At 36.9% G+C, this 27,131-nt stretch overlaps 1 protein-coding gene across 3 annotated transcripts in view; it reads left to right on the plus strand.

Annotated features, from left to right (window-relative positions):
- The first annotated feature begins 326 nt into the window (after positions 1–326).
- Positions 327–27,131, plus strand: part of cd82b (CD82 molecule b) — a 36,969-nt gene continuing 10,164 nt past the window's right edge. Inside the window, exons 1-5 of one of the 3 annotated variants that reach the window (XM_028044331.1) lie at positions 354–483; positions 2,007–2,008; positions 12,632–12,735; positions 16,066–16,138; positions 25,461–25,585. In XM_028044331.1, coding sequence (XP_027900132.1) covers positions 12,673–12,735; positions 16,066–16,138; positions 25,461–25,585 — 261 coding nt within the window. In that variant the 5' untranslated portion in view covers positions 354–483; positions 2,007–2,008; positions 12,632–12,672. Of the gene's footprint in view, positions 484–2,006; positions 2,009–11,674; positions 11,755–12,631; positions 12,736–16,065; positions 16,139–25,460; positions 25,586–27,131 lie in introns of all 3 variants that reach the window. The other 2 variants (XM_028044339.1, XM_028044320.1) reach the window with 2 other exon arrangements.

Raw genomic sequence — 27,131 nt, forward strand, 5'->3', positions numbered from 1 at the left:
AAGACAAATGTTTTTTTCTGTTAAATCCTAAATATCTAGACAATAAATAAATATTTACATTTGAAATTCATTTCAAATAGCTCATGCTTGAAAACAGAAAACACCAGATGCTTTTATTCCTTCAATATTTTTCCAAATAGATACTGGATACTATTTTTTAAAATTATTTAATTATAAGACAATGACATATACAACAATATATCTCAGTATATTTCCGTGTTTATGGTCTGTATTAAATGAGAAGACTCGCTCTCCGATGACGTATGTGACACGTAGGGGTCGATGGGAATATGTTATGTCTGCCGCCGCATGGTGGGGGTGTGAACACGTCCGTTCACGCACACAAACACACCCCCACTCACGCCCACTCACCCCACAGAAAAAGAGGCAGACAAACACCCAGTTTTCTTTCTCACGGACTTTTTGCGTCCCACATTCAGCAGGAGCGCGGATCCACTGAGGACGTCTGCAGACCAACTCTCAGTAAGTCCCGTTCATCTTGGTTCAGCTAACGCCAGGCTAAAAAACTTTGACTATGACACTTTGAAAACTGGTCCGGATCAGTCCGAAGCGACCCGGACTCTCTGAGTTTTGTCCTTAAAAGAAAGTAGAGTTTCGCTAAACTGACCTAGAAATGAATTGAGTAAAACTTGAACCCTGGTTAAGATTTTCCGAGTAGACTTTAAACTAATCTTTGTGGTTTGACGGTATGAAAATATTCGGTTTTTCTGAGAGACCTGTCTCACTGGATCAGTCGCATCTGTTTCAAACTAAAGCAAAATCTGCCTTTCACTACACATTTATTATTAAATCTATAATAGTATCCTACACAAAGTTTGGTATAAACGTGTGACTTCGGTTGGGTTTCACTGCTTGAATACTGAAAATAAACAGCAGCCAGTTGTCAGATGACTGCGTGAGTTTGGGACTTTTTGCTCAAGCTGGTTGCTAAATGTTGTGGGCAGTGGCGTAACTCTGAAATCTGGGGGCTGTGAGTGCCCTGTCCTGGTGCCTGTTAGGAAATTTGTTTTTCTTTATTCCAAGTTTGGCCACACGCAGTACAGAGATACTAGTTAAAAATAAACAACAACAAAAGTTTATGGTGTTTTTAGCAAAATAGGAAAAGAAAAATATTTAATATAATCAAGTTACTATTATTCAAATAATATTTTTTTTTACACATTCCAACTGCAGTTGACAAAAATAAAATTAAACAGACTCTAAACTCTAAATAAGGACTAGCTAAATAAGCTAGTCTTGGCTAATATTGGTACCATTTGCTCATTTGTGCATTTGTTAAAAGAAACACATCCAGTTCACCATTATAGTTCTACAAAGCGTAACATATTCATTTATTTATAATATTAGTTAAAATAATACTTGCTATAAAGTGATCTAGTTTAACAATATAATGAATAATAATTGTCAAAATTTAGTTTGAAGATTTTAATTCTATAGAAAATGTATTGGACTCACTGGACAGTAGTGCGCCCTCTGGTGGACACATGGACAAGAGAAGCCTTTTTTTATAATCTTATCTTTTATTAAATTAACTAGTTATTATCACACTGTACAATATTATATCCCATGTGTTCAAGGGAAACACAAAGTTATTTCTCCATCTTTCCACACGTTTAATACACCGGCACAGAAAATAGCAAACTACATTCACACTCTTCTTATCGGTATTTTTTGTTATTCTCTTTAAATCATACATTATTTTTGTTTTATTACAATGAGATAAAAAAATAGTTAATAAAAAAACTTCATCCTGGAAGTATTTCTTTTAGCACATGTACAAATGAGCTTACAGCTTGTGACAGCGCTAGCAGCTAGCTTAAACGCTTTAAGATGCCAACGCCTTCATCGGAGTGGAGTTAGTTTAGTTTTTACCATTCAGATATTTTAAAACAACCATCACTTTCTTTCTTGTATGCAAAGAAAAGGTGTTGGAGCATTTTTCCTTATTATGAATAGTATTATTATGCTCTTCATAATAAGGTTAGCAGTTTTAAAAGCATAATTTGTGAAAACTTGTATAGTCTACTGGTAAGTATCCTGTTTATACCTACTAATTTAAAAGAAATATAAAGATATATCATTTATTTCAATGGAATTTCATGAAGAACACCACAGTAAACATTGTTACATGTTCAAAACAAAGCAACCGTTGAAAGCAGGTTTTCCAGCCACATGCTAATTTGCAAGCCTGGTCCTTGGTTGGACGTTTTTTTTTTTTTAAAAGCCAGCGAAATTAAAAAAAAAGTTTCCTGTCAAAACACACGCACACACATACACTGAATTACTGCAACTATTAACAAGAAATACATAACGCATATTGGAAAAAGACAATTCTCCACAACAAAGTAAGCATATCCCTAAAAATGGACAAACACAGTCACTCATAAGAATATGTGTAAATTCTGGTTGTAAAGGAATAAATAATGGTTTTCTGGAATAAAGGACCAACCAGTGAAATATTCCCAACACTATACCTCCATGTAACCAGTTTGAACCATTTCACTATGGATGCTTGCTTTAATGTTAGCATCATATTCAGATTCAACTGTTTGAATATTTCAGCTGAAATGAATTGTTTTCAGGTTTGATGAGTGAATTCGCTTCAGTTTCTTCTGTTTACCTGGCAGAAGTGGTACCTGCTAACTGCTAACGCTTTACGTAGCATTTCTGTTGCTGTTTTGTTTTTGTTTTTTACTTTTGTCCAGATTACATCGATGTGGCGTTTCGTCCGTTCAGCTGCTGCTCGTTGCATTGTTAAGTTTCTCTCTATGTTTGATTATTATCTGTATTTATGGTCGTTTCTGAAATACTCCAACTAGCACATCTTGTGTAGTACTCACAGTTGGGCAGTAACTGGTTACATTTACTCAGTTACTTTCACTTGAGTAATTTTATTATGAGGTAGTTTTTACTCTTACTTGAGTAAAACTTCTGGATTTTCTACCCATTGAATGAAAATCAAGTATATTTTAACCAAAAATTCACCAGGCACAGACACTCACCTGCAGTTTTTGATAAAGTTTTATAAGTTTTTTTATTGAAAGAAACTGATTTGGAAAAATGTCATTTTTTCTGATTTTGTTACTGTTATTTTCATCCTTAAAATACCAAAAAATTTTTAATTTCGGTATTAACTTTATATTTTGGTCTGTCTGATTGTGTAGTTTTTAAATATTAAATTATTGATAATTTGATCAGTTACTCAGTAGTTGAGTAGACTTTTTACCAAATACTTTTTAAAATCTTGAGTAATTTCTTGGATGGCTGCTTCTCACTTTTACTTGAGTAAAAATATTTTGAAGTATTAATACTCTTACTTGAGTACTGCAAGTGTAATACCACAACAGAAAAAGCACAAACAAAACTTTAACTACCTAAATGCATTACCCCTTTTCTAGAAATTATCTCTGAGATTTGAGCTTTTTATGTTTATTGACCTCCATAATTACTTTAAAACTCTGAAGAACCAAAATAAATAAGTTGATATACAGTCATTTGTTTGCTGGTTTAAAACTGTATAAAATGGGAGGAGGAAGCAAATAAATGACACTGAAAAAGACAAATTGACTAAATTTAATTCTAAATATGGACATAACAACAAAATATCACTTTGATTAATTTGGTACACATGTAGAAATTTGCTGAATAAATCTGTGATGTATTAAACCGCAGGTGTCAAACTCAAGGCACGTGGGCCAAATCTGGCCCACCATAGTTTTTCATGTGGCCCTCTAGACTCTAAACATTAAGTGTGCTTAAATATTATGTTTTCAGTCAAATCAGTGCAGTTTTTATCTGTTTACTGCCAAACTGTAACAATCAATTCCTCCATTTTCTTCAGAATTATTGTGGAAATTTACACAAAATCAATAAATTGCGCTGATAATTGGGATTTTATTGCAGATTTTTCTCAAATATTGTCAAAAACGTTCTTACTTGTACTAAACAGCTGCCTCAGCTTTAATTGATTTCAGATTATAGTCCATGATCTATACAGTGAGTGATTAAAAGTTGCATTTACCAAATTAGTACCACAAACACTTTGATTTTTATTGTAAAAAATCACAAAAAGAATCACAACATCCTGGAGGGACTGAAAAGACGTTCAGTAATATTATTTGCTTTTAAAAATTCATTGATATTTGATATTTTATCAATACATTCTGTCACAACCGGCCCTTTAAGAGCATTCATGGTCTTGATTTGGCCCAAAACGAAAATGAGTTTTACACCGCTGAATTACACAAAAAATTAGTTTACAAGATTTAGAATTGAGTGGTGAAATTGCAAAATTTTAAATGGTTTTTAAGCTCTACTTATAAGTGCCAGACATACAATAATATTATATGTAGCTGCTGTTGTTCAATCTGTAATCTCAGCCATTTAAGCCATTAATAATTTAACATTTCTAACTCCATCCCATAATAAAATATCTTTCTTTCTTTTTATTGCTTTCAGACGTTCAGTCAACGGCTCCCTGACCTCCACATGGTCGTTTTCTGAATCGTGTCACTCGTCGCTGCTGCAGTTGGAAAGGCTTTTTCAAATAAACAATCGACACATTTCAGAGAAGGGAGGCGCCTCGTATACACAGATTAGAAAGCAGTGTTTTAATTTAGGCTTTGGCTGATCCTCCTCGCATTTAACAACGCTGCCAGCTAATGATAGGCCGGCTTTCCAAACTGTGACGACAGAGTCAGCAAAAGTCTGCCAATTGTTCAGTTCTTACAAGATGTTTAAAGTGTTTTGTTAGATTGGAGAACATGAATGGGTATTTTTTTGTTTGTTTTTAAACTGAAGGAGTAAAAGCAGCACTCCTTATATGTAGCTTCCTGTTACCTCACTACTCGTATGAGCAATATTCTGCTGTAGGTTTTAGTTGTTTTCACAGATGCTTAATAATTTCCACAGACAGAGGGAAGTCACCTGGGGGGGTTTCACAGGTTTCTGTCGCAGCGTCGTCATAGCGATGCTATACAGGAAAGCCCCCTCCTTATCTCCTAAAACTCATCCCAAAACTTTCAGAGACGTGAAGATGCGTCATCACAGCTCATGTTTTACAGTATTACACTGTAAAACATTTGATTTAAGTTGAAAATGAAAGTCCACCTGCTGCCTTGAAAATGCAATTTAAGTCAAAAAGAAAATAGTTTTGGTTTTAACTCTGAAATTAAAGTTCATGAAGTTGATTTAACAACAAGAGACAAGTTGTCTAAACATTGTTTTTTAACTTCATTTCTGATCTGATAATAAATTTTATTAAACATCCCAATGAATTCAGCTCAGAAACATTTAGTGTGAACAGGACATTATCCTCAAGCTTTGCTAACTGAGAATTACATTAAAATGAACATTTGCCTTAATAAAACACAAGAGTCAGATCAATGTAACGCACTTCCATCTCAGGAGACAAAAACATGCCGCTAAGCATTCTGGGAAATAGTTCCCACTCCTGTCTTTCTCTTCTTTCAGTTTTTTTAAGTGCTAACCTAAAAACTCTAGTTTATTCAACTCTTGGAGGTTTGACTAAATTAATAAAAAGTTAACACAACTTACTGCTGTAAGTTTATCTTTCACAAACTCACATTTAGGTTCAAAATCTAAAACTGGATAAATTTATTTGACTTAGAGAGTAGAAGATAGTAGACACAACTAAATGCAGCTCAAATGTTTTACAGTGCACATTAAATTCAATGCACAGCAAAAGCTGCGGCTCCTTTGTGTAGAAGACTAAACAACATTATTACAGATGTTTAGGTGGGAGTAAAAGCTTCAGCAGCACCAGAATAACACCTTCAGCTTTTATTTTGCTGCATGGTATCAATGTCAGTATGAAGCAGTGAAGAGACGTTGCATCTGTTTTAGTATTTAACTTCCTTCCTTGCCGGATATCAGTTTGTTTTTAGGTTCAGAACCTGCTATTTTTCTGTTTCAGCTACATGTGTCAAACTCGAGGCCCGGGGCCAAATCTGGCCCGCTGTAGCTTTTTATGTGGCCCTCTAGACTCCAAATTACATCAATTAGTCCCTCCAGTTTTTCACAACTTCACAAAATTCACACAAAATCAACAAATCTCCACAATTTTTCTGATTTTACTTACATTTTTTCTCATAATTGGCCAAAAAACTTTGGGTTTAAGTGACTGCTGCCTCAGCCTTACTTGATGTCAAGTTATATTCTGTGATCGATACGGTGATTAATAAAAAAGTCACATTTATCATCGTAGATTATTAGCGCAAATAGTGTAAAACTTCCTTCCAACTATTTCTAAATTTGCACCACAAAATCAGTGAGTTTTATTGCAAAACAAAAATTCCTGGATGGAAAAGATGTTCAATAATAATTTACTCTAAGAAACACTTATTTAATGCTAAAACAAACAGCTATTTATTGATATTTTGTCAGTTTAATGAGTTTTATCGATACATTCCCTTTAAGAACTTTCACATTTTTGATTTGGCCCAAAATAAAAATGAGTTTGACACCGCTGCGCTAAGAAGTTGTTCTGTTATTATTTCCCAAACTGTTTCTCGGCAATAACATTTTTAAAGCGAACCACAGCGCGGATCTTATGTTGCAGAGGAAAAATCCATGTCAGTAAGGTCAGAGAGCCGGAAAGTTCTGGTAACTGGTCCAGATTTTTTTTCACTCTGAGTAATTTTGGTGCTGCATGCAGCATAAAAAGATAAACTTCCCCACAGTCTTTTATTTTCAGCTGCGTTGTACCATATTTGTTGTGCAAAAAAAACACAAGACTGGTGTTTTTACTTCTGCTTTCAGTTTCTAGTCAGATGATTTTTACTTCATTTTAAAGGAAATCACTGCATCATTGAGACAAAAATTAGATTTTTGTAATGAATTTGTAATTGTTGTAGAATAATGTTATAAAATGCATTAGAAACACTTTTTTATGTTTTAATGAATAAAATAAAGATTTCATAAACTTCTAACTCTTAGATGTAAACTTTCTTTAATGATTGTTGAAAAGTCAACAGGTGCTCAAATGCTGTTGAACTGTAAAAGAAGAAGGAAAACAGGCTGTGATGTTGAATTAAAACATAGAAGAGTTACCGCCCTCTAAATACATGGTGCAAGCTAAATTTTCTGAGGAGAGTGTACAGAAGGGTAGAAATGATGGTGAATAAAAGGAAATAATCACATTTAGAGTAAAAACATATGCTGCTATGGTTCTTTGATGCAAGATTTTTGGCAGGAATGTAACGCCATACAGAGAACAACATGCAAAATCTTTAATTTCTGTCAGCTTCACAGGGCAACTCAAAACCTACTTCATTTCTTTCTTCAAAATAAGAGTCATCCATGCAGTAGATGCCGAAGCTAAAAAATATATGTTAGCATTAGCGTTGTTAGCAGCTAATATGTAGCCTAACAGGATTCTCACATCTACATCTTGTATGTCCAAAAATGTTGCCACACAAACACTTCTTCATTGGTTTTTGTAATCGAGGGTTTTTAGTCAGTCAGCCCAATCACAAGAAGATTGGTCAATAATGTCGACATAACGAGGCAACTCAACTACTTCCTTCCTCCCTTCAAATTAATATGGATACGAAATGCCGTGTTTTACTGCTCACCTGTAGTGTTGATGAGCGAATAAATGAAAATACCCACAATGAAAGCTATGTACTCTCAGTCAAAAAATACGCTGCTATAATGGCTTGATACAAGGTTTTTGGCAGGAATGTAGCACCATACAGAGAACCATACATGAAAATCTTTGTTCATTTCTGTCAGCTTAACAAGGCAACTCTAAAACCACATCCTTTCTTATTTCAAAATAAGATACAATAGATCCAACAGGGTTTGGGTGAAGCTATGAAATAGTGCTAACTTTAGCATTGTTAGCAGCTAACATGTAGCCTCACAGGATTCTGCCTCATTGTTTTTTTTTTATATAACTAAGGGTTTTTAGTCAGCCTAATCATAAGCAGATTGGTCAACAATATCAACACAATAATGCAAGAATTCCCTTCAAAATAAGAGTCTCAAACAGGGATACAAAATGCTAATTTTAGCTGAAGATTAGCCAGTTGCGTCATTTTCAAAGAACCTTAAATCATAAACAATTTAACAGTGGCAGAAGGTTCTTTAAAACTTTTCTATCCAAACTTTAGTCACCATTGTGACAAAAAGTCTTTATTTGTCAGCAAAGCAGGATCTTAATCTCAGAATATTCACATTCATATCCAGGATTCACAACAATAGCAGAGACTTGAAGACAAAGCCGCATGCTGAATGAGACGGCGCTTTATGAGGCTTTATTTCAGAGAGATCTCCTTACACCCTCACTAGTTTGTTTCAGCCAAAATCAGTGGCAACTATAAAACAGCCGCAGTGAGCAAATCTGCAAGTCGAAGCAAACGTTTGCTCTTGTTTGAGATGTGGGAAACAGCTTTATTTTTAAACTCACTTTACTGCTTGGCTTCTTCTTGTAACTTAGGATAAAAATGGAAACTCTAAAAAAAAGTCTGTTGAACTGATTCCAGAGTGTTGCCACCTTAAGCCTTACTTGCAACCATTGTGGTGATCATTTAATTTCCTGAACGGCAGGAAAATGCAGTAGAGATGTTGCTTAAAGCTGTAGTGATGCTGTAGAGCTCGGTCACCAGACGGTATCATAACTAAACCTTTTTTAATCTGCATTGCTGCTCAACATCGAGACAACAATCTCCTTTGAGGATTATCTGCTTTGCTGCTGAGTGCTTCGGCGTTTGGACTCGTTTCAGTTTTGTAAACAGGAAGCTCTCTTGGTATTTTCTGGCCAATAGGTTAATGTTGTGGATGGAGAGTTTCAGTGGTTTTAATGTAGCTGTGTAGGAAAATATGTGAACATGGAGTCAGTCACACATTTTACATTTTATCAAATTAGGGTCAAAATTACAGTAACTTTTATAGGACTTTTTACTTTTGAAGGCAATTTTGACTTCATAATCCATTATATTTAGTGGTTTTTGTTTTAATATCATTTGTTCTTTTTGGTTGTCATGTTTTACTTTGGATATTTAAAATGTGTGGCTTACATTTGTGCTCCCCTGTTCCAGAGAGAGGTTTTCTCCATTAATTTCACTGCATTCTCTGTCCCTGTTGAGGAAAAATCATCCCCAGAGCATGACGCTGCCACCACTCTGCTTGCCATTTGGAGGTTGTGTATTCAGATTGATGCATTTCCAAACACACATAGTGGAAAATGTGTAATTTTGGTATTTTTTAGCACGTTTTCTGTGTCCTGCTGTCGCTTTCTTCTATCTTGGGATGATGAATCAGCAGAGATGCTCAACTCTGAGGATGTTTCATGGTGACGCCATTCTTTAAATCTCAGCATGACTTCATCTTTGAACTGCTTTCTTCTGGTCCTTAATGGTTCTGTTTGTTTACTGACGTTCTCTAACAAACCTTTATAGGACAGCTGGATTTATGCAGACGGATTCTGTTTCTAATTTTGTGTCTCTGACGGCAGGAATAATTGGATGTTACTGTTTTGAAAGTTGTGTATTTTTATGCCTTACATTTTGTAAACCAACAAAATTATAAACAGTTGAAGGGGTGTGAATATTTTTGCGTGGCAGTGTGATGATGCAAAGCTACCAAATGGCTGTGCAGACATCTGAAAAAATAAAACTAAAAACCTGATGCTGGGCATTTTTGTTTTCTTGTGAAAATCAATTCTTCAGTGACAGAGCGCTGCATCCGAAATGCACAAAGGAGCGTTATCACAGATCCTTCCTCCCATTAGTTCCACGACTTTGTCATCATCACTGCTCACAAAACATTCAGTGTTTTCACTGCTGCACAGTTTCTAATTTCAAATAACAGCCGTGTTGTTTTCACCTCTTGTAAATACATTTCAGTAATGAGGCAGCTCAAAGTTCTTTACATCATAAAAGCACAAAAATACAAAGTCATAGAAAACACAGTCAGCAACGTTACTTATAACCAGGTGGGTTTTTAGTCTAGATTTAAAGGTACTCAGTGTTTCAGATGTTTTACAGTTTTCTGGAAGTTTGCTCCAGATTTGTGTAGCATAGAAGCCAAATGGTGCTTCTCTATGTTTGGTTCTGGTTCTGGGTATAGAGCAGAACCAGAACCAGAAGACCTGAGAGGTTCTGGAAGGTTGCTATGACAACAGTAGCAGATCTTTAATGTATTGTGGTACTGAGCCGTTCAGTGATTTATAAACTAACAGCAGAATTTTAAAGTCTATCCTCTGAGCTACAGGGATCCAGTGGAAGGACTTTAGGACTGGGTGATGTGCTCTAACTTCCTGGTTTTAGTCAGAACTCCAGCAGCAGCGTTCTGAATCTGATGGATTTTTTTTAGGCAGACCTGTGAAGACACTGTTGCAGTAATCAATGTGACTGAAGATAAACTCATGGATGAGTTTCTCTAGATCTCGCTGGGACATTAGTCCTTTAATCCTGGAAATGTTCTTCAGGTGATAGAAGGCCGACTTTGTAACCGTCTTTATGTGGCTCTGAAGGTTCAGGTCAGAGTTCAGTCTGATCTCTAGTTTCCAGCTGTAATAACTGAAGCTGTGTGTTGACTCTACATCGTTCCTCTTTCAGTCCGAAGATAACATCTTCAGTTTTGTTTCTGTTCAGCTGGAGAAAGTTTCAACCACACATTTATCAGTTCTCAGCATCTGTTCAGTGATTGGACGGATTATGAATCACCTGATGACATAACGTAGAACTGACTATCAATTATTGTACAGTCTTATAATTTTTTGTGTAAATTTCCTCTTACTGTAGTCACTTATTCTCTTTTTTACATATTTTTTTTACACTTTTGTTTTGCTGCTGTTAGGCCTGAATTTTGCCACTGTGGCGCATCTGTCTGTGGTTTAATCGATAACGAGAATAATTTGATGCCATTTGACAAACCTGAGTAGGAAGATGCCACCACTGTCAGATCAAAACCTCACACCTGTAAAAAAAAAAAAAAAACAGTAAGTGAAAACAAACATCCTTCTTCTAAACATGAATCCATCCTGTTTGGTCAGAGTCACGTGGTGTTTTTGATACTTTTACAGATAATATTAACCTCTAGGAAGCTTCTGTTGAATCCTTTTATCAAAGTATTTTGAATTTCTGTTGATGTCGACGCATTTATTGAGTTTGAAATGGTGTACTTTGCTCTTTAAAAGGACTTAATCAAACAGACAGAGTCTAAACTAGAGCTTTTGAGTAGAAGTGGAGGGAGAGACGGAAGCAGCTTGTAATCTGATCCGCAGGGAGGGAGTCGTCTTTTTGGGATATTTTCAGACTCCTCAAATAACCACAATGGACGGGTGTATTTTTGCTCCTTGCAGTGCAGAATAACATCTTGTAGCGGGTATATTTTCTTTGGATTTAGTGAAGTTCAGGCTGAATGTTGGTGGCTTGATGAATTTTATGAAATTGTACTCTGGCTGACTTGGTTTTATTGACACTTTCAGATATGATAGAAATACCAAAGTTTAAGTCAGATCAGATTTACATCCACACGATGGTTTCTGTTTATATGTCTTCTATGACACCAGATAAAGTCATTGAATGCGGCACCGTTTAAAAATTGCCCGTAAAACACTGTTTGCAACCAGGACTGTTGTTGCTAACAAACACAGCGGCGAATCTGTTTCCCCATTTTCATGCAGACTGAAACCAAATGGCCTACCAGACCCAACACTTGAGAGAAACTTTGCTTCCTTTTCGTGTGAAATGTGCTGCTGCAATGGTAAACAAGGTCATTTTTAACCTTCTGAGGTCAGTGGTTTGCTGATAAGTGTGAATGAGAGGAGGGTTAGCGCTTTCAGAAGCTGTTGTGAATGAATTCAGAGTCTTAAAAAGTCTATTTGACCATTTTCCAGGCCAAGATATGGGAAAAAAATACAACAGAGTATGGAAAAGTGTTTTATTTTCCAGGTTTATAACAAATCATGCCTTGATTTTTAACATTTTATCCAACATTTTGAGGTTTTGACTTATGACTGAATGCACACATTATTCACTAATTATTGCTGCTACTTTTTGCATTTTAAACAACTTCAAATCAGGTTGAGTTCAGACCTCCCGTCTTTAAAGTGAGTGAAATAAATGGTTAATTTTATTTGACCATTAATAAAACTTTAATAAAAAATAATTAATCTTCATGAAGTGTTATTATTATTATTATTGTTTTATTTTTTTTTTCAGTTATTAAAAAATCCAATAAAATTACCACTTTTTTTTTTTTTTTTTTTTTAGCAACAATTCATTTTTTTTCTTTTTTAGCGGAATATTTTAAACCTTATTTGACAAATCCACCAGTTAGAGTTTGAAACGCAGCTGGAGTCCAAGCTGCAAAATGCTAAAAGTGTACCACATATGATGTTTTATGATTTCTGAAACCTACAAATAGGACTGCTGTTTAATCGGAATAATGGTGAATATTTTGTTATTACATGGAAATCTAGAAATTTAAGCTTGGAAAAGTATGAAATTGTGAAAACCCATGAATGATTGCAAGATTATGGCTGTGTTTAATAATAAATCCAGCTGTGCAGATTTTCCCTACAATCTGCTCTGACGTTCTCCTACTGAGGTGAGACTAAATGGATGTTTTTATGTTTCAGGCTCACAACTCGCTGCAAAGTAGCACGGCCCAATCACAGCCATGTCGAAAGGATGCATCACAGTCACCAAGTACTTCTTATTCCTCTTCAACCTCCTCTTTTTTGTAAGTAATGCCATTTCTTTATCAGTTTGTTAGTTCTGACTTCCTCATCAGCAGCTTTGCTTAATTTAAAAAGCAGAGCAACATTTTTCTAAACTGTGTTTGCAATCAGAAGTCAGAATTTCCAAGTTGGAAAAATAAAATGGAACGCAAATAGAACCAGTGCAACATCTGCACAAATAAAACTGTGAAAAAACTGTACACTGAAAAAACACAAAATCTTACCAAGTATTTTTGGAGTTAAAAATGATTAGTGTTAAAATAACCCAATCATTTGTTGAAATAACGCTTAAAGAATTAACGGTAACACTTTATTTGATGGGTTGTGAATAAGACAGTCATGACACCGTCATAAACATGACATAACAACCTGTTATAAACATGAGTAAGTCTTCATGAATATTTATGACTGTTGTCATAAAGTGTCGTTCTGTAAATCATGACACTTTTAATACAAAGTTGACATTATTCAAAATGTCTTCATTATGACAACTTGACAAGAAATCATGATCTGACATAAATTTGTTATAAAAGTATTACTGATTAAACTTTAAAATTTATGTAGCTTTTATGTTATTAAAGCTAAAGTGATTTCTTGGTTAATGTCAAGTTGTCATAACGAAGACATTTTGAATAATGTCAACTTTGTATTAAAAGTGTCCTGATTTACCTAATGACACTTTATGACAACAGTCATAAATATTCAAATCTTACTCATGTTCATGACGGGCTTTATGTCATGTTTATGACGGTGTCATGACTGTCTTATTCACAACCCGTCAAATAAAGTGTTGCCAAATTAACACCAATTCTGAAAATTACCATATAGAAAGTTAAAAAGTATTATTTTATCCTTGCCAAATTTGATGAGTTGAAACTGAAAAATAGCTAACTTTGAGTCTTCTTCTTCCATTTATGTGTTGTTGCCAATGCGACCAAGTAGCACTTTGGTATTTTACGTTCACTGATCAGAAAAATATTGGATTATTGAGTTTCAGGACCAACTAAGAGGAAAATCTTCAGGTTAAAATCACCAGCTAGCTTCTCTGTGTTAGCTGGGAAGCTAGCTAACATAGAGAAGCTAGCTAACTTCTCTCAAAAGAACTTCGATACTGGACAGTGAAACCATTACTGGTGCCTCACAGCTAACCTGGAAAACCATGTCATCTTTAGAGATGTTTGCTGCCTTTCAGCTTTTTATTTGAATAATTATCTCTATTCAAATACTCGATACTGTATAAGGAAATGATGCCTGAGGAAAGAGACTTTACAGACCAGCCAGGTCTGAGTAACAGCAGATGGTTCCAGTTTGCTTCCTCCTCTCTTCCATTAAAGTCCAGTTCTGGCTTCCAACACTGACTCTGCGGGGTTGTCCAGACCTTTCCAATGAGTCTGCATCTATAAACCTGACACAGGCCTTTTGAAGTCAACTGGGGTCTAATAGGAAGCGTGTGTGTGTCTGTGTCAAGAGTTTGTCCATGTGGACAAATTATGCACGGTGAGGCCAGGGGAGCCAGGAAGTGGTGGGCTAATGATGGCTGCTGGTGCTCTGCTGCCTCTTTAAGAGATCGGCTCCTAAGCAGGGCACTAATTACTGCTGTGGGGCTCCAGAGGGGGCAGCAATACAAGCAGGAAGCTGGAGAATCAACAGAGCCTCTTATTGAGGACTTTGGTCCCCAAGACAGAACCCCGCAACTTCTGAACAGATGCTCACAGTCAGAACTTTACAAACTCAGTCACAGTAAAAATTTGAGGGAATGAAATAATCATAAACCAACAACGCTGAATTTGTTGCCTAACGCTGGGTGTTAATCGTGAGAAAAGGAGGAAGAGGCATTTTCTTCATTGCTGCTACGACAGCAAGACAGTAATTGAGATTTAATGACTTCCAGATGTGAAAATAAGAAAACTCTCCCATGTTTTAAGGCATACCCATCTGTTTTGTTCTCATATGACACAGAAATGCACCGATCCACTTTTTTCACTTCCGATGCCGATATCTGAGATTTACCGATATGGAAGAACATCGCTGAACTGGCTTAAAACGTTTCTATTGTTAAAAAACATAGACCTAAATGTACTGAATTACAAATTTATTTGATAATTCTGCACCAATACAGCACACTTAAAAACACCAATGGCTTCACAATCTTGGTCAAACATGTAAAAACAACTTTAATTTTTTCAACAGCCAATGTAAAATAAATGATAAAAAACAGAAACTGACTAAAACAATATGTTGGTCAAACGTGTAAAAATAAACTCCAACAAATTTTCTTTCTAATGGTTCAGAGTGCAATTAGTGATTCTAAATATATTGTAAAATAAATTATAAAGCATGGAATTAGACTGAACACTGAAAAAACACAAACTATGGTTTAGTTACAGTTCAAATATCTTAGTACACTTGGAATAAGACAAAGTAACTTAAAAGTAACTTTTCATGAAGATGTAGAGGTTTGTGTTAAGTAAATAATTCCTTAATATTGATGAAAAAGTGCTAGTCCGTTGGCAGATAAATTTACTTATAACAACATGTGAAAATGCCTTGTTGTAAAGTGAAATAATCTGAGAATGGAACAAGAGCGAGACAACCTCTATTTATGATCATGTTTCTTTACTTTATATAAAGCAGATCAATATGTTAGCAAAACAGTTGGAGCGATTCTAAATATCATGATCTTGTATTGGCAGCTAGCCTTGCTAGCATTACCAAAACGGCATTCTCCATGTGTAATGCTAGTTATGCCGATAATATCAGCATAGTGAACTATTATGCAGTTAAGATCAAAATTATACAGATATTGTAGATTTTGCCTTAACTCTGAGATTTTCAAATGATAAAACTCAGAAGAACAACACAGAAAAGCTAGATTATCTCACTATCAACGGGCACTTTGCCGTTACCTAGCAACCCTAGCCAAGCTCAAGACGTCACCTAGCAACCCTAGCCAAGCTCAAGACGTCACCTAGCAACCAAGTAATAGTTCCACTAGCAGATTATTTCACTTATACTTGGATAAGATTTTGTGTTTTTGCAGTGTATATTGTGAAATAATCTGCCAATGTAACTAGCACTTTTTCATCAAGATTATTGTTTAAAAGTTACTTGTAAGTTAGTTTTGTCTTATTTCAAGTGAACTAAGATATTTTCACTATAATCTAAACCAAAAATACTTGGCAAGATTTTATGTTTTTGCAGTGAATAGATATGTCTCTTTACGGATCTGACACATTGTCACTTATACCTGATCTATTATTTTTATCAACATTAATACAGATATTAATATTGGATTGGTGAATCTCTAATATTTCCACTTTCTTCTTTCGCAGATCTTTGGAGCGTTGATCATGGGCTTTGGACTGTGGATACTGTTCGATAAGGAAAGCTTCATAGCAGTGCTACGTAAGTGCCGACACACTTAGACGCAACTGCAGATATTTTAATATCCAGTTTCTTTCTTAGCCAGAGGGATTTTAAAATGTTAAACACTGAAACAGAAACTGGAAAATGTGGGAAACCCCGAAAGTCTGTGTCCAGAGTCTGCGTTTTATAGAGTTCCCATGGGAATCGTTTCCATGGAAACTTAACGTTATTTTAAAAAAAAGTGACTCACAGATGAAACGAGTAAAGGCTGTAGACGCACAAACATTCACATCTGTGCGGCGCAGGTTTCCCAGTGGGTGAGGCGTCTCTGGAGGTTTCATCTCAAGTTGGAAAATCTGACTTTTACTTCCTCGTTTCCTCCGCAGAGTTTTTCAGTCTGCCCACTCAGCAGGGGGGCTCAGGTGGAAATTCCCTCTGCAACAGATCATAGCACTTTTACTGTTTGTGTCAATATCTTCAGATAAATATGTGCAACTCTGTATTGTTTTTATATGTGCAGAGCTTTTTTCAGGCAGGCAGCGTAATTAAACCCAGCTCCAGCCTCTGTGACAGAGAAATGGAAAATGTTTGTTTCCAAAAACTGTCCGTGTTTTCAACACACATGGAGCGAATCCAGCAGCAGCAGCGGAGCTTTCGTTCTCTTCCCCCTTAAGAGTTTAGTAATTTATTGCTGGTCTGTTTGGTCAGTGTGAGTAAATATAGCGCTGCTTAGTTTGGGACTTTAACCCTTTATTAGCTCTTTATTAACCCTTTATTAACCATGTGTTAATCCTTTGTTAAACATTTATTAACACTTTAACTCTTTGCTAACCTTTATTAAGCCTTTATTAAGCCTTTGTTAACCTTTTATTAACCCAGCTGAGATGGGAATCAACCAGAAACAAAATGAGGAAAGTTAATCACTTTAAAAGGATGACAAGATTTACTTCCATCCATCCATCCATTCATCCATCATCCATTTCTTTTTTCTTTATTGCTTTGTAATTGTTTCTTTCCATCCATCCTTCCATCCCTCATTTTTCTCTTTCCATCCATCCTTCCATCTGCTTTTTTTCTTTCTTTATTGTTTCCTTTTCCTTTATTTCATTCTTTCTTTCTTTGTTTCTTTCTTTCCATCCATCCATCTTTCTGTCATTGTTTCTTTTTTTTTGTTTTTCTTCTTTTCCTCTTTATTCTGTTAACTTTCTTTCCATCTTTCCTTTCATCCATCCATCCATTGTATATGATCCATCTGGTTATACTAATTTATTTAATAGATATTATTTTCCTTTTTGTTTAAGATTTGTAGCTCTGAATGGAAATCATTTGTGTTATAAAACTCTTTAATGTTGAAAGGGTCTTCTAGAGTACATTTACTGTATTTCTGGTCAGTAATTCTCTTGCTATTGTTGTAAAACAGTTTTTGGAAAGGCTAGCGTTTTGACAAAGGTCATGAGAGCTGACGTTATCTCCCAGCAGCCATTGTGTATCCTGACTGACTATTTAAGGCCTTGAGGTCAGAAACAACGGAAAAATCACACCCAAGATGTTATTGAGCTGAGTGTGCTAATCTTAAGTCAGATCTTTGGAAAACAAATATCCATCATCCCCTCTGGGTTAGCTGCGATGTCAGTTTGTCCACAGATTGTGAAGTTCTCTGATGCTCCCTGGATTTTCTTCCTGTGGGAGTTTTAAAGAGAACCCATTATGCAAAATTCATATTTAGCACATTTTTTAATTCCCCTGCATGTCTCAACTGTTTCTATAAACAACCCAAGCGCTTAGAAGAAACCACCCAGACATTTTTTGACATTATGTTTTTGGTGTCTGGAAAACAAACCATTTCAAAAACCTCATATTGTTACACTCCACGGGCACCGTTACCTAGCAACCCCAGCCTAACCCAACCCGTTACTTAGCAACACAAGCTGAGTTCCAGTACCTGCTAGTTTTAGCAGGTTATAAACCCTTTGCAACTACGTCACTTAATCATTCGAGGCGCCACAATGGACACCGGAAGTGAGGGACGGGAGTATTGAACATAGCGACTGAAATTGTTTTCCCATGTTTTTATCACTTTATTGATGGTTTCTACTTGTTAGCGTCAAGCTAATTTGTCTGTGAACGTAACACACCTGGTTGGGGCTCATAGACGGCGGTATTTATAAAAATTGGAAATAGCTAGCTTAGAAACCGACCCATACCTCCTCCGTCCTGACCTGTTGATCAAATTACTGACTTTGCCTGAATTTATACCGCATGATTTTAATCACTATATCAAACAGTGTAACTGGCGGTGTCCCATCCATGGGAAAAATCCAGTTTGCCTGAATTCTCTGCCTTTTTCACCGCCAGTAAAGGGGTTAAACCGGATCAGCATTAAAAACGTACAAAAGACAAGATGTTAACCAGTTTTTTTCCATACATGCTAGGCTACATGACGGTGCAGCATTGTCTCCATGGTTACGAATGGTTAGATGTCTACCTTCTCCATAATGTTATATTTGATATATTTCTAATCATATTTACTTATAAAGTTTATGAACGTTAATATTCTTAACTTGTAAAAAGTGTTCTCTGCAAATCCGTGATTACTCCAAGGGCTGCCAGTCATTATGATTGACAGCTGCTAAACATTGCTGCCTATCTTTTCTCATTAATAGTTATAAAATAAAATGACAAGTTTATATTCTTGTCTGTTTGTGCAGCTGACCTCGCAGCATCCTATGACCATTTTTAAAGTGAAATCAACTAAATAAAAGCGATTTTAGGATACCGGGTGTTTAGTTTTGACATTGGTTGTATTGACGTGCGTCATGGCAGTGCAGGCAGGTTTCTGAAGAGCGTGACGCCATGTGCAAAGGGTCAATACACTGTACAATGGCTGCTGGAAAAGACAATTGTTGTTGCTTTACCATCCAGAAACCACTTGCTGCAGTCTTGTTGGTTGTGCAGAAGGATCTACTATTGCTTTTCAAAGATGTACGGTTGTATAATTGCACATCTGTTTGCTGCCATTTTCACGTGCGAGTGCAAACGTTGAGTTTAAGCAGCAGCTTATGTAGATTTAAAGTGACAAGAGGCCATAAAGCAGCTCATTCTGGAAGGAAATCAAAATAGGCAGAGCTGAGCAGACTGAAATCTCATTGTCTAAGAATGACTTTGTGCAAAAAAATGTAACGAACATGTCTTGTATCGCCCATAGACCCATCCTAACCTGTTAATGATAGCACACTTGCAATGGCCGCCTCTCCAGCACGTATTTTTGTGCCTGATTCCTCCAGGAGTTAGCCTTAGTTAACTTCACTGGAAATCTTTCCCACTGTGTGAAGGAACAAAAGCTGAGCTCAGCTCTGTTTATTGACTCTAAATGTTCCCCTCAAACATTGTACCACTGCCTGGCCATAAACAGGATCTCTGTGTTTTCAATGTGCTATTCTTTATGATGTCTACCAGCAGAGTCTTCTGCAGCTGTCTGACTGACCTCAGGCAGGGAAACTATATGAATATTGTGGTATTTCTTATTCAATGAACAGAACTTCTCTTTTTAGTGTAGGTTTCTACGCAGCGAAGTCGATGTTTTCCTCCAGTGCTGGGGTAACATAAGTCTGTGTCAGCGGCGTTTGCCAAAACACTGCTTGCCATGTGCTTAAACAGACGTCAGCCTTGGAGAGGAGGAATGTGAACCAGGGCGTGCGCCAAAGTAGAGTTCGTTTAGAGAGACCAGCAGGGAGCTGGGGGCTGAAATCGCTCTTCTTCGGACTGTTTAAACCCAGCATAAACTTAAAACTCAGCGCAGCGCCGGTTCGCTGGTGTTTACTTTTAAAATCTGGTCACAATGTCAACTGTGGATTCATACCGGCTGTATGCAAGCTAAACATGTGGCTCTGGTCATGTTCAGGTTGGCAGAATATAAATATCCTTTATTGTGCCGCAGCTGGGGAGTTCAGGTCTGAGTGGGAGCTACTGAAACTGGCTGAAATGTCAACCTAAGTTTTTCCAACTTGAATGGAAACTTCCATAAAAAGCACTTTTGTTTAAGCCACAGACAGACTCCTAACCAGTTAGCCTGACACTTAGCTTTGAGCTGCATGGTAACCTCCACTGTATTTATCTGCTGTAGGAGGAACATAGATTTGGTTTATTATCAACGTCGCACTGGAAGTCCCTGTTTGCAGCTTAAAGTAGGCCAAGAGAGCACAACAAACACTTAGAAAGTTCTGTGGTGAGATGAGGGTACATATGTGAAAAACAACAATATGTGACCGAAAACAAACCGTGCATATCGCCCTGAATATGCCATGAAACATGGTGGTGGAGGCGTCATGCTGTGGGGAGACCAGGAACAGTCTTTATAGAAACTGACCTGGAGAAAATTTGGAAGGAAGAAAAGCTGAAAACTGGTGGAGCTGAATTCAAATGTAACATTATTTAAATTTTTAGTTGTTAATTTTTTTAATTATGTAAGTCATCGTTATTGACAACTTCCTGACGTGGTCGGGTCGTAAAATTAGTAATTCACTTCATTAATGTCTGTGTCTAAAAAAAGAAACGTTTTTAGTCAATTCAGCACCAGGTTTCTGTATCGTATCAAATAGGTATTAAACCTACAATAATTTGTATTGGAAGGGAAAAAAAATGGAGCGGTCCATCACTAGGATCAGAAACTTTTCAAAAATTATATTCTTTAAACGCTTCCCACTTCCCTATAATCCCTACCACAGAAAATCCTCTTAATGCGACTCAATGTTACAAAGCTGCAGTGGTGTGAATATTTTTGCAAATGCTCTGTGTTGAGTGCATTAGTTGTTTTGGTTTTACCACAGAGAAATGCACCAAAGCAAGAGGAAGTATTTGTTGCTCTGCAGCTGTCATTCACCAGCAGATTGACAGAGATGATGCAAGACTTGTTTGAGATTACACGAGTAAAAAGATAAAAGATTCGCTGATTAGGTCTGAGATTAAGGATTAATCCAGCAGTCAGATATCGTGTTACACCTTATAAGTTGTTACATTAGGTCTTGTTTACAGGAAATCGACACACACTAATATGTCACATAGGCTTCGTTCACACTGCAGCCTGAAGTGACGCAAATCCGATTCTTTGTGAAATGATTTATTTATTTTTCTTTTTGTCTTTCACATATGCGACTTGTATGTGATCACCAGTGTGAACGGCAAACGAACTGAAAGTTCCCGCATGCGCAGTAGAGGGCGCAATCACGTCACACATTGAGAAGGTTTTGCCAGCCGACGTAAAAAAGTGAACACTGAGAAGTACAGTAGTGCTCAATGTTGACGCCCACACTCCAGTCCGGTAGGCGGCGGTAAATGCACCTGAATGTTTGTTGCGATCCGCCATAATAGAAAAGAAGAAGAAGAAGCAGCAGAAGAAGAAGAAATAGTTTACGATTTTGAAGTTGTTATCCAACCGGAACCAGCACAGTAACAACTTAATTCTCATTATCGGCCGCCATGATTGTTGTTTTTCTTCCCGCTTGCTCGTATCAGGACGCAGAATGGTGACGTTTGTCGAGCATCGATGACGTTCAGGTAGGATGAGCCGTTCAAGCCGTTCAGACTCGGGTCACATTTGAAAAGATCAGGTACATATCGGATAACCTTGTAGTCTGTCTGGGTCGCACTCGGTAAAGTCTGATATGTACATGTCGCATTAAGGCAAAAATAAAAAAAAAAAATAATCTGAATTCAGTGTGCAGTGTGAACGTTGCCTTACTCTTTTTATTAATCTCACTTTACCGCCTCTTCTGGCGCTTCCTCTTGAAGTTTTTTCTTTCACACCCTAAATCTTTTATGTAATTACATTGCTAAAGAAACCCAAGGACATATGTTGCTTTTGCAGACTGGTCGTGTTTGGGAAGCGGTGTGTGTGTTGGAGATCCTAAATGACATGTTTCAGCTGTGTGTTTCATATACAAGACTCAGAGAGTACGTCTCCCTTCCTTTGAATGCTACCCTGCAGCCACATAAACGCTTAGCATATGTTCACCCGAGTGTGTTCGGCCTTAAATTACACCCCAACATGAGCCGCTGCGGTAGCCCGTGTAAAGTCAGCACTTCTTTGGTGTAACATCATGAATTTTTTTTTTAAAGCTTTTTCTTCACTGTTTTACTTTACAACATTTGAAGAAGTTTGCGTCTGTTCGAGGATTTTCCTGTTTTGATGTATATAAAAGCTGGACCATGATAGGATAATATCCTGCAGCAAGGCAGGATATTATCCTATCTTATCCTATTTGCCTTTCGGATGAGAACGCAGTCTGCATCCTGTGATAACAAGTAGGCAAGCTAACATAAAAACACTGAGGAGATTATTTTTTATTTTTCTACGCTGCAAGAACACAAAATCTTACCGAGTAAATTCGGTGTAGTTTCTAGTGTAAATATCTTAGTTGACTTGAAATAAAACAAAACTAACAAGTAACATTTCAGCAAGAAATATGAGCTTGCTTTAACACAATAATTTTGAAAAGTGCTTGTCATTTGGCAGATTTCTTCACTTATAACAACACATTTTCCCCTTATTTTATGTGCAATAATCTACCAGTGGAGCTAGTGTTTTTCATAAGTATGAAATATTATTCACTAAAAACAAGCTCCTTTATCTTGCTGTAAAGTTACTTGTTAGTTTTGTCTTATTTCAAGTGTACTAAGATATTTGCACTAGAAACTAGACCAAAAATACTTGGTAAGATTTTGTGTTTTTGCAGTGTATTTCAACTTGATAAAACTGTTTTTGTTCTTCGTTCACATTCAGAAGTAAAAGATGCACAAAAAGTTCTTATTTCAAGTTTTTGTTGCTTTACATTCAATAAATATTAAAACTATTAATGCACCAATCAGTGCCAGGAATTGGATAAAAGGTCAGATAGAAACATAATTTTCTGCTGGATTCAGAGCTACAGCCTCTCTGTATGATAAAGCAGCAATATTTTCTCCTCTGTTCTTCTTGTTTGTCAGGTTTAATATTTGCATTACTGTACAAAAAGGGCCGGACGACATGGATGAAAAACTTAGCACAATATAAGCCTTTCATGTCAGTCAATATCGATAATTGTCGAATATAATTGATAGTTTTTTCAGAAGGTTTATTGTTTTATATCTGAAATATTTCCAAACTGGTTTCATGACCTATCCTGTTTTTGTTTTCTGTTTTTTTAATGTACATACAGATTTTACAGTTTTTTTTTTCTTTTTTAAAATATTCCACACATATCATCCAAGAGAAGCTGCACATACATTCTGTACCTGCATTGGACACAACGGCTTTGCTAATCTCGATATTACCCAATCTACCCATACACTTAAAATTAAAATGAGAACAAAGAACAAAAAAAAATCTAAATTAGGTTTTGTTGTCCGTTCTTCTCTTCCAAGTCATCACAATTTTAAATCTCTTCCCATAGGAAATGAACTGTAAGCAAACTATGTACAGTCTGTAGCTCTATCCAAACCCACAATATTAATCAACAAAGTCTGATCTCCATGGTGAAATAAAACCCCGCCAATTTTTCCAATAATTCTTAAATTTTCCAGATTCTAATTTGATGGAAAGAAGTCAGCCTTTCCATAATACAAATATTATGCAACCCAATCTTTCCTTTTAGGAGCTTCTGCCTTCAACCATTTCCTACTAATGTCTTTTTTGCTTGCTACCAGCATAATCCTATATATATATATTTATCTATCAGCTGCTCTTGTTAATCTTTCCATCCCGCTTCCCCAGCACCTTATCCTCACAATTCTCCTGTTTTCGTTTTCATGCTGGTTTATGTTTTTAAGCAGTTATGAGGCACAGCGGTGAAACCTTAAACTGCTGCTGAGTAATGTTACTCAACAGGCCGTTGCTAGGTAACCACAAATTACTCAACAGGTCGTTGCTAGGTAACCACAAGTTACTCAACAGCGTCAAACTCAAGGCTCGGGGGCCAAATCCGTCTCGCCGTAGCTTGTTATGTGGCCCTCTACACTCTAAAGTGACGCATAAATAAAACCGTCAGGATAACCGCGCGCTTAAGTATTATTTTATCATTCAATTCACAGCAGTTTTTATCCGTTTACTGCCAAATTGCATCAATTAGTCCCTCCAGTTTCTTGTGAATTATTGTGGAAATTCACTCAGTCACCAAATCCCCGCACTTTAGTTCGTTGCAGATTTTTCGCAAAAGTGGTGAAAACATTGGATCTAAGTGACGGTTTACTCCCACCTGCAGGTGGCAGTATTTATTCTACTAAACAGCTGCCTCAGCCTCACTTAATGTCAAGTTATAATCCATAATGATACGGCGAGTAATAAAAAGTCGCATTTACATCATAGATAAGCAAAGATATTTCTAAATTACTGCCAGATATTTTTTTGTACTGCAAATAAAAAACAAAATCACAAAAACAATCTCGAAATGGTGGAGGGACTGAAAAGATGTTCAATATTATTTAATTTTAAGAATTTATTTATACTGCGACAGACTGGCGACCTGTCCAGGGTGTACCCCGCCTCTCGCCCGGAACGTAGCTGGAGATAGGCGCCAGCAACCCTCCCGACCCCATTAGGGACAAAGGGTGAACAGAAAATGGATGGATGGATGGATGGAATTTATTTATATTTTAACAGATTTTATCAATACATTCTGGCAAAACCGGCCCTTTTAAGAACATTCATGGACTTGATTTGGACCACGAGGAAAATGAGTTTGGCACCACTGAGCTAAAGCCTTTCTTCTGTCTACATCTCCCAGAATGCAGATTATGGACGTTATTTTTTAGAACGACAGTTTGAATCAGCAGGTCAGACCCGTAAAGAAACCCGGAGATCGTTATCAACCTTTAAAAAGTGCATTTCTGAATTCTAGCTCCTGTAGAGGAGATTCTGTGACAGTTTTTATATTTCAGATCGACGAGTCCTCCTCGTTTGCTTCGGCCAGGCTTCTTCCTAACTTGGACTCTTTTTCACAAAGCTCAGATTCTGGCTCCATCTGCAGACGGAGCTTTCTGTCTCTGGATCTCCACAGACGGCGCAGAGCCACATAATGGCTCCCGTTCATCTCCTCTTCAACTCTGCACCTCTCTTTTTAGACTCCTGCTCCTCCTGCATCTCTCCCTCTCCACATACCAACAACTGAAATCAATTAATCAGGCCCACTTGTCCCAGTCCAACTCCCCCTGGTGGCAAAATAAAACAATCTCTAACAGAGAAATGCTTTGAGTTGAATAAAAAAGTGTTTAGTCTGTGAACAATTGTAACTCAGGGTAAACAGTACTAGACCAAATTAAGGGTTAGCTGAGTTAAAGCTGCATTTTGCTGCTTATTTAATGCTGTCTGCGTTTTCTCCGTCTTCTGCAGAAGAATCTTCTGACACGGTGAAGGTGGCTTCGTATATCCTCATCGGAGTCGGATCTCTGACGATGGCCATGGGATTCTTCGGCTGCATCGGAGCCATCTATGAAATCCGCTGCCTGCTGGGACTGGTGAGGAGAAACTCACACAGAGCCTGTTTCATCACCGCTGACCAGATCAGCACTAACTAGCACCAAAAGTTACTCAAGTAACGTTTTGGAATAAATGTACTTTTGCAAGTATTTTTACTTTTACTTGAGAATATCATTATGGATTATTGCTACTCTCACTTGCAGAGGTGGGTAGAGTACCTAAAAACTATATTCAAGTAAGAGTATCACTTGCTACTTTAACATATTTTTGCACAAGTAAAAGTAAAAAGTAACATCCAAGAAATTATTCAAGTAAAAAAGTATTTGGTAAAAAGTCTACTCAAGTAACTGATCAAATTATCGATCATCTAATATTTCAAAATTGCATCATCAACTAAATCAAAATATAAAGTTAAATGGAAATTTTGGTATTTTGAGAACAAAATGACAATAATTCATATTGGTGACAAAAAATAAAATTGGGCAAAAGAAAATGTTTCCAGATCAGTTTCTTTCAATAAAAGACTTACAAAACTTTAATAAAAACTGCAGGTTTGTGTCTTTTGAATTTTTGTTTAAACATGTTTGTTTTTCATTCAGTGGGTAGAAAATTCATAAATTTTGCTCTGCTTCATAATAAAATTACTCAGGTAAAAGTAAAAAGTGTAATTTTTAATATTTTACCAAATCATCCATCCATCCATCCATCCATTTTCTGTGCACCCTTGTCCCTAATGGGGTCGGGAGGGTTGCTGGTGCCCATCTCCAGCTACGTTCCAGGCGGGAGGCGGGGTTCACCCTGGACAGGTCGCCAGTCTGTCGCAGGGCAATTTTACCAAATCAGTTTTTTTCAATAAAAAACGTATTTATTGGCAGAGGTCACCTCTTCTGACCAACACCAGCAGGAAAGGTGGTTGAAGAGTCCAGGGACATAATCGATGAGGGTGTGCGGACCGGGAATCGAACCGGCGATCTACCAATTGTAATTCTCATATATCAATACAAAACTCCTCATTGCATTTTGTAATCATGCCAGTTTTAATTTCCACTGATTTCCACCTGCCTGGTTAATAGCATGTGATGGATTCCTGCTGACAGCAAAGCCTCTGAACGCTCCTGCTAAAGTGTGAGGCTGGGAGGAGGGAGGTGCTGGAGATAAAACCAGGGATGTGGGGGGCGGCTCCCACCAGAGTGGGGCTGGGTGGGTGACCTCAGCCGCGTTAAACCTGCTGGGGGTTAACTAGAGAACCGCCGTGACCTACTTCTCTGAGTGACAGAAACCAGCTGGCGGCGAACAAACCCCCCTCATCACACACACTGTAAAACATTTAAATGTGGTTTAAGTTGAAAATGAAAGCCCACCTGCTGCCTTGAAAATGCAATTTAAGTCAACAAGAAAAATGTTTTGGTTTTAACTCAGAAATTAAAGTTCATGAAGTTGATTCAACAACAAGAGACAAATTGTCTAAACATTGTTTTTTAACTTCATTAATCTTGAATTGTGAGTTTTAACTTAATGCTGCAATTTTTTTTAAAATCAAAATCTTTTTATTATTTTTTACATAAACCACAAAAAACACTGACG

The sequence above is a fragment of the Xiphophorus couchianus genome, chromosome 2, assembly GCF_001444195.1.
Source record: "Xiphophorus couchianus chromosome 2, X_couchianus-1.0, whole genome shotgun sequence".
Taxonomy (NCBI): Eukaryota; Metazoa; Chordata; class Actinopteri; order Cyprinodontiformes; family Poeciliidae; genus Xiphophorus; species Xiphophorus couchianus.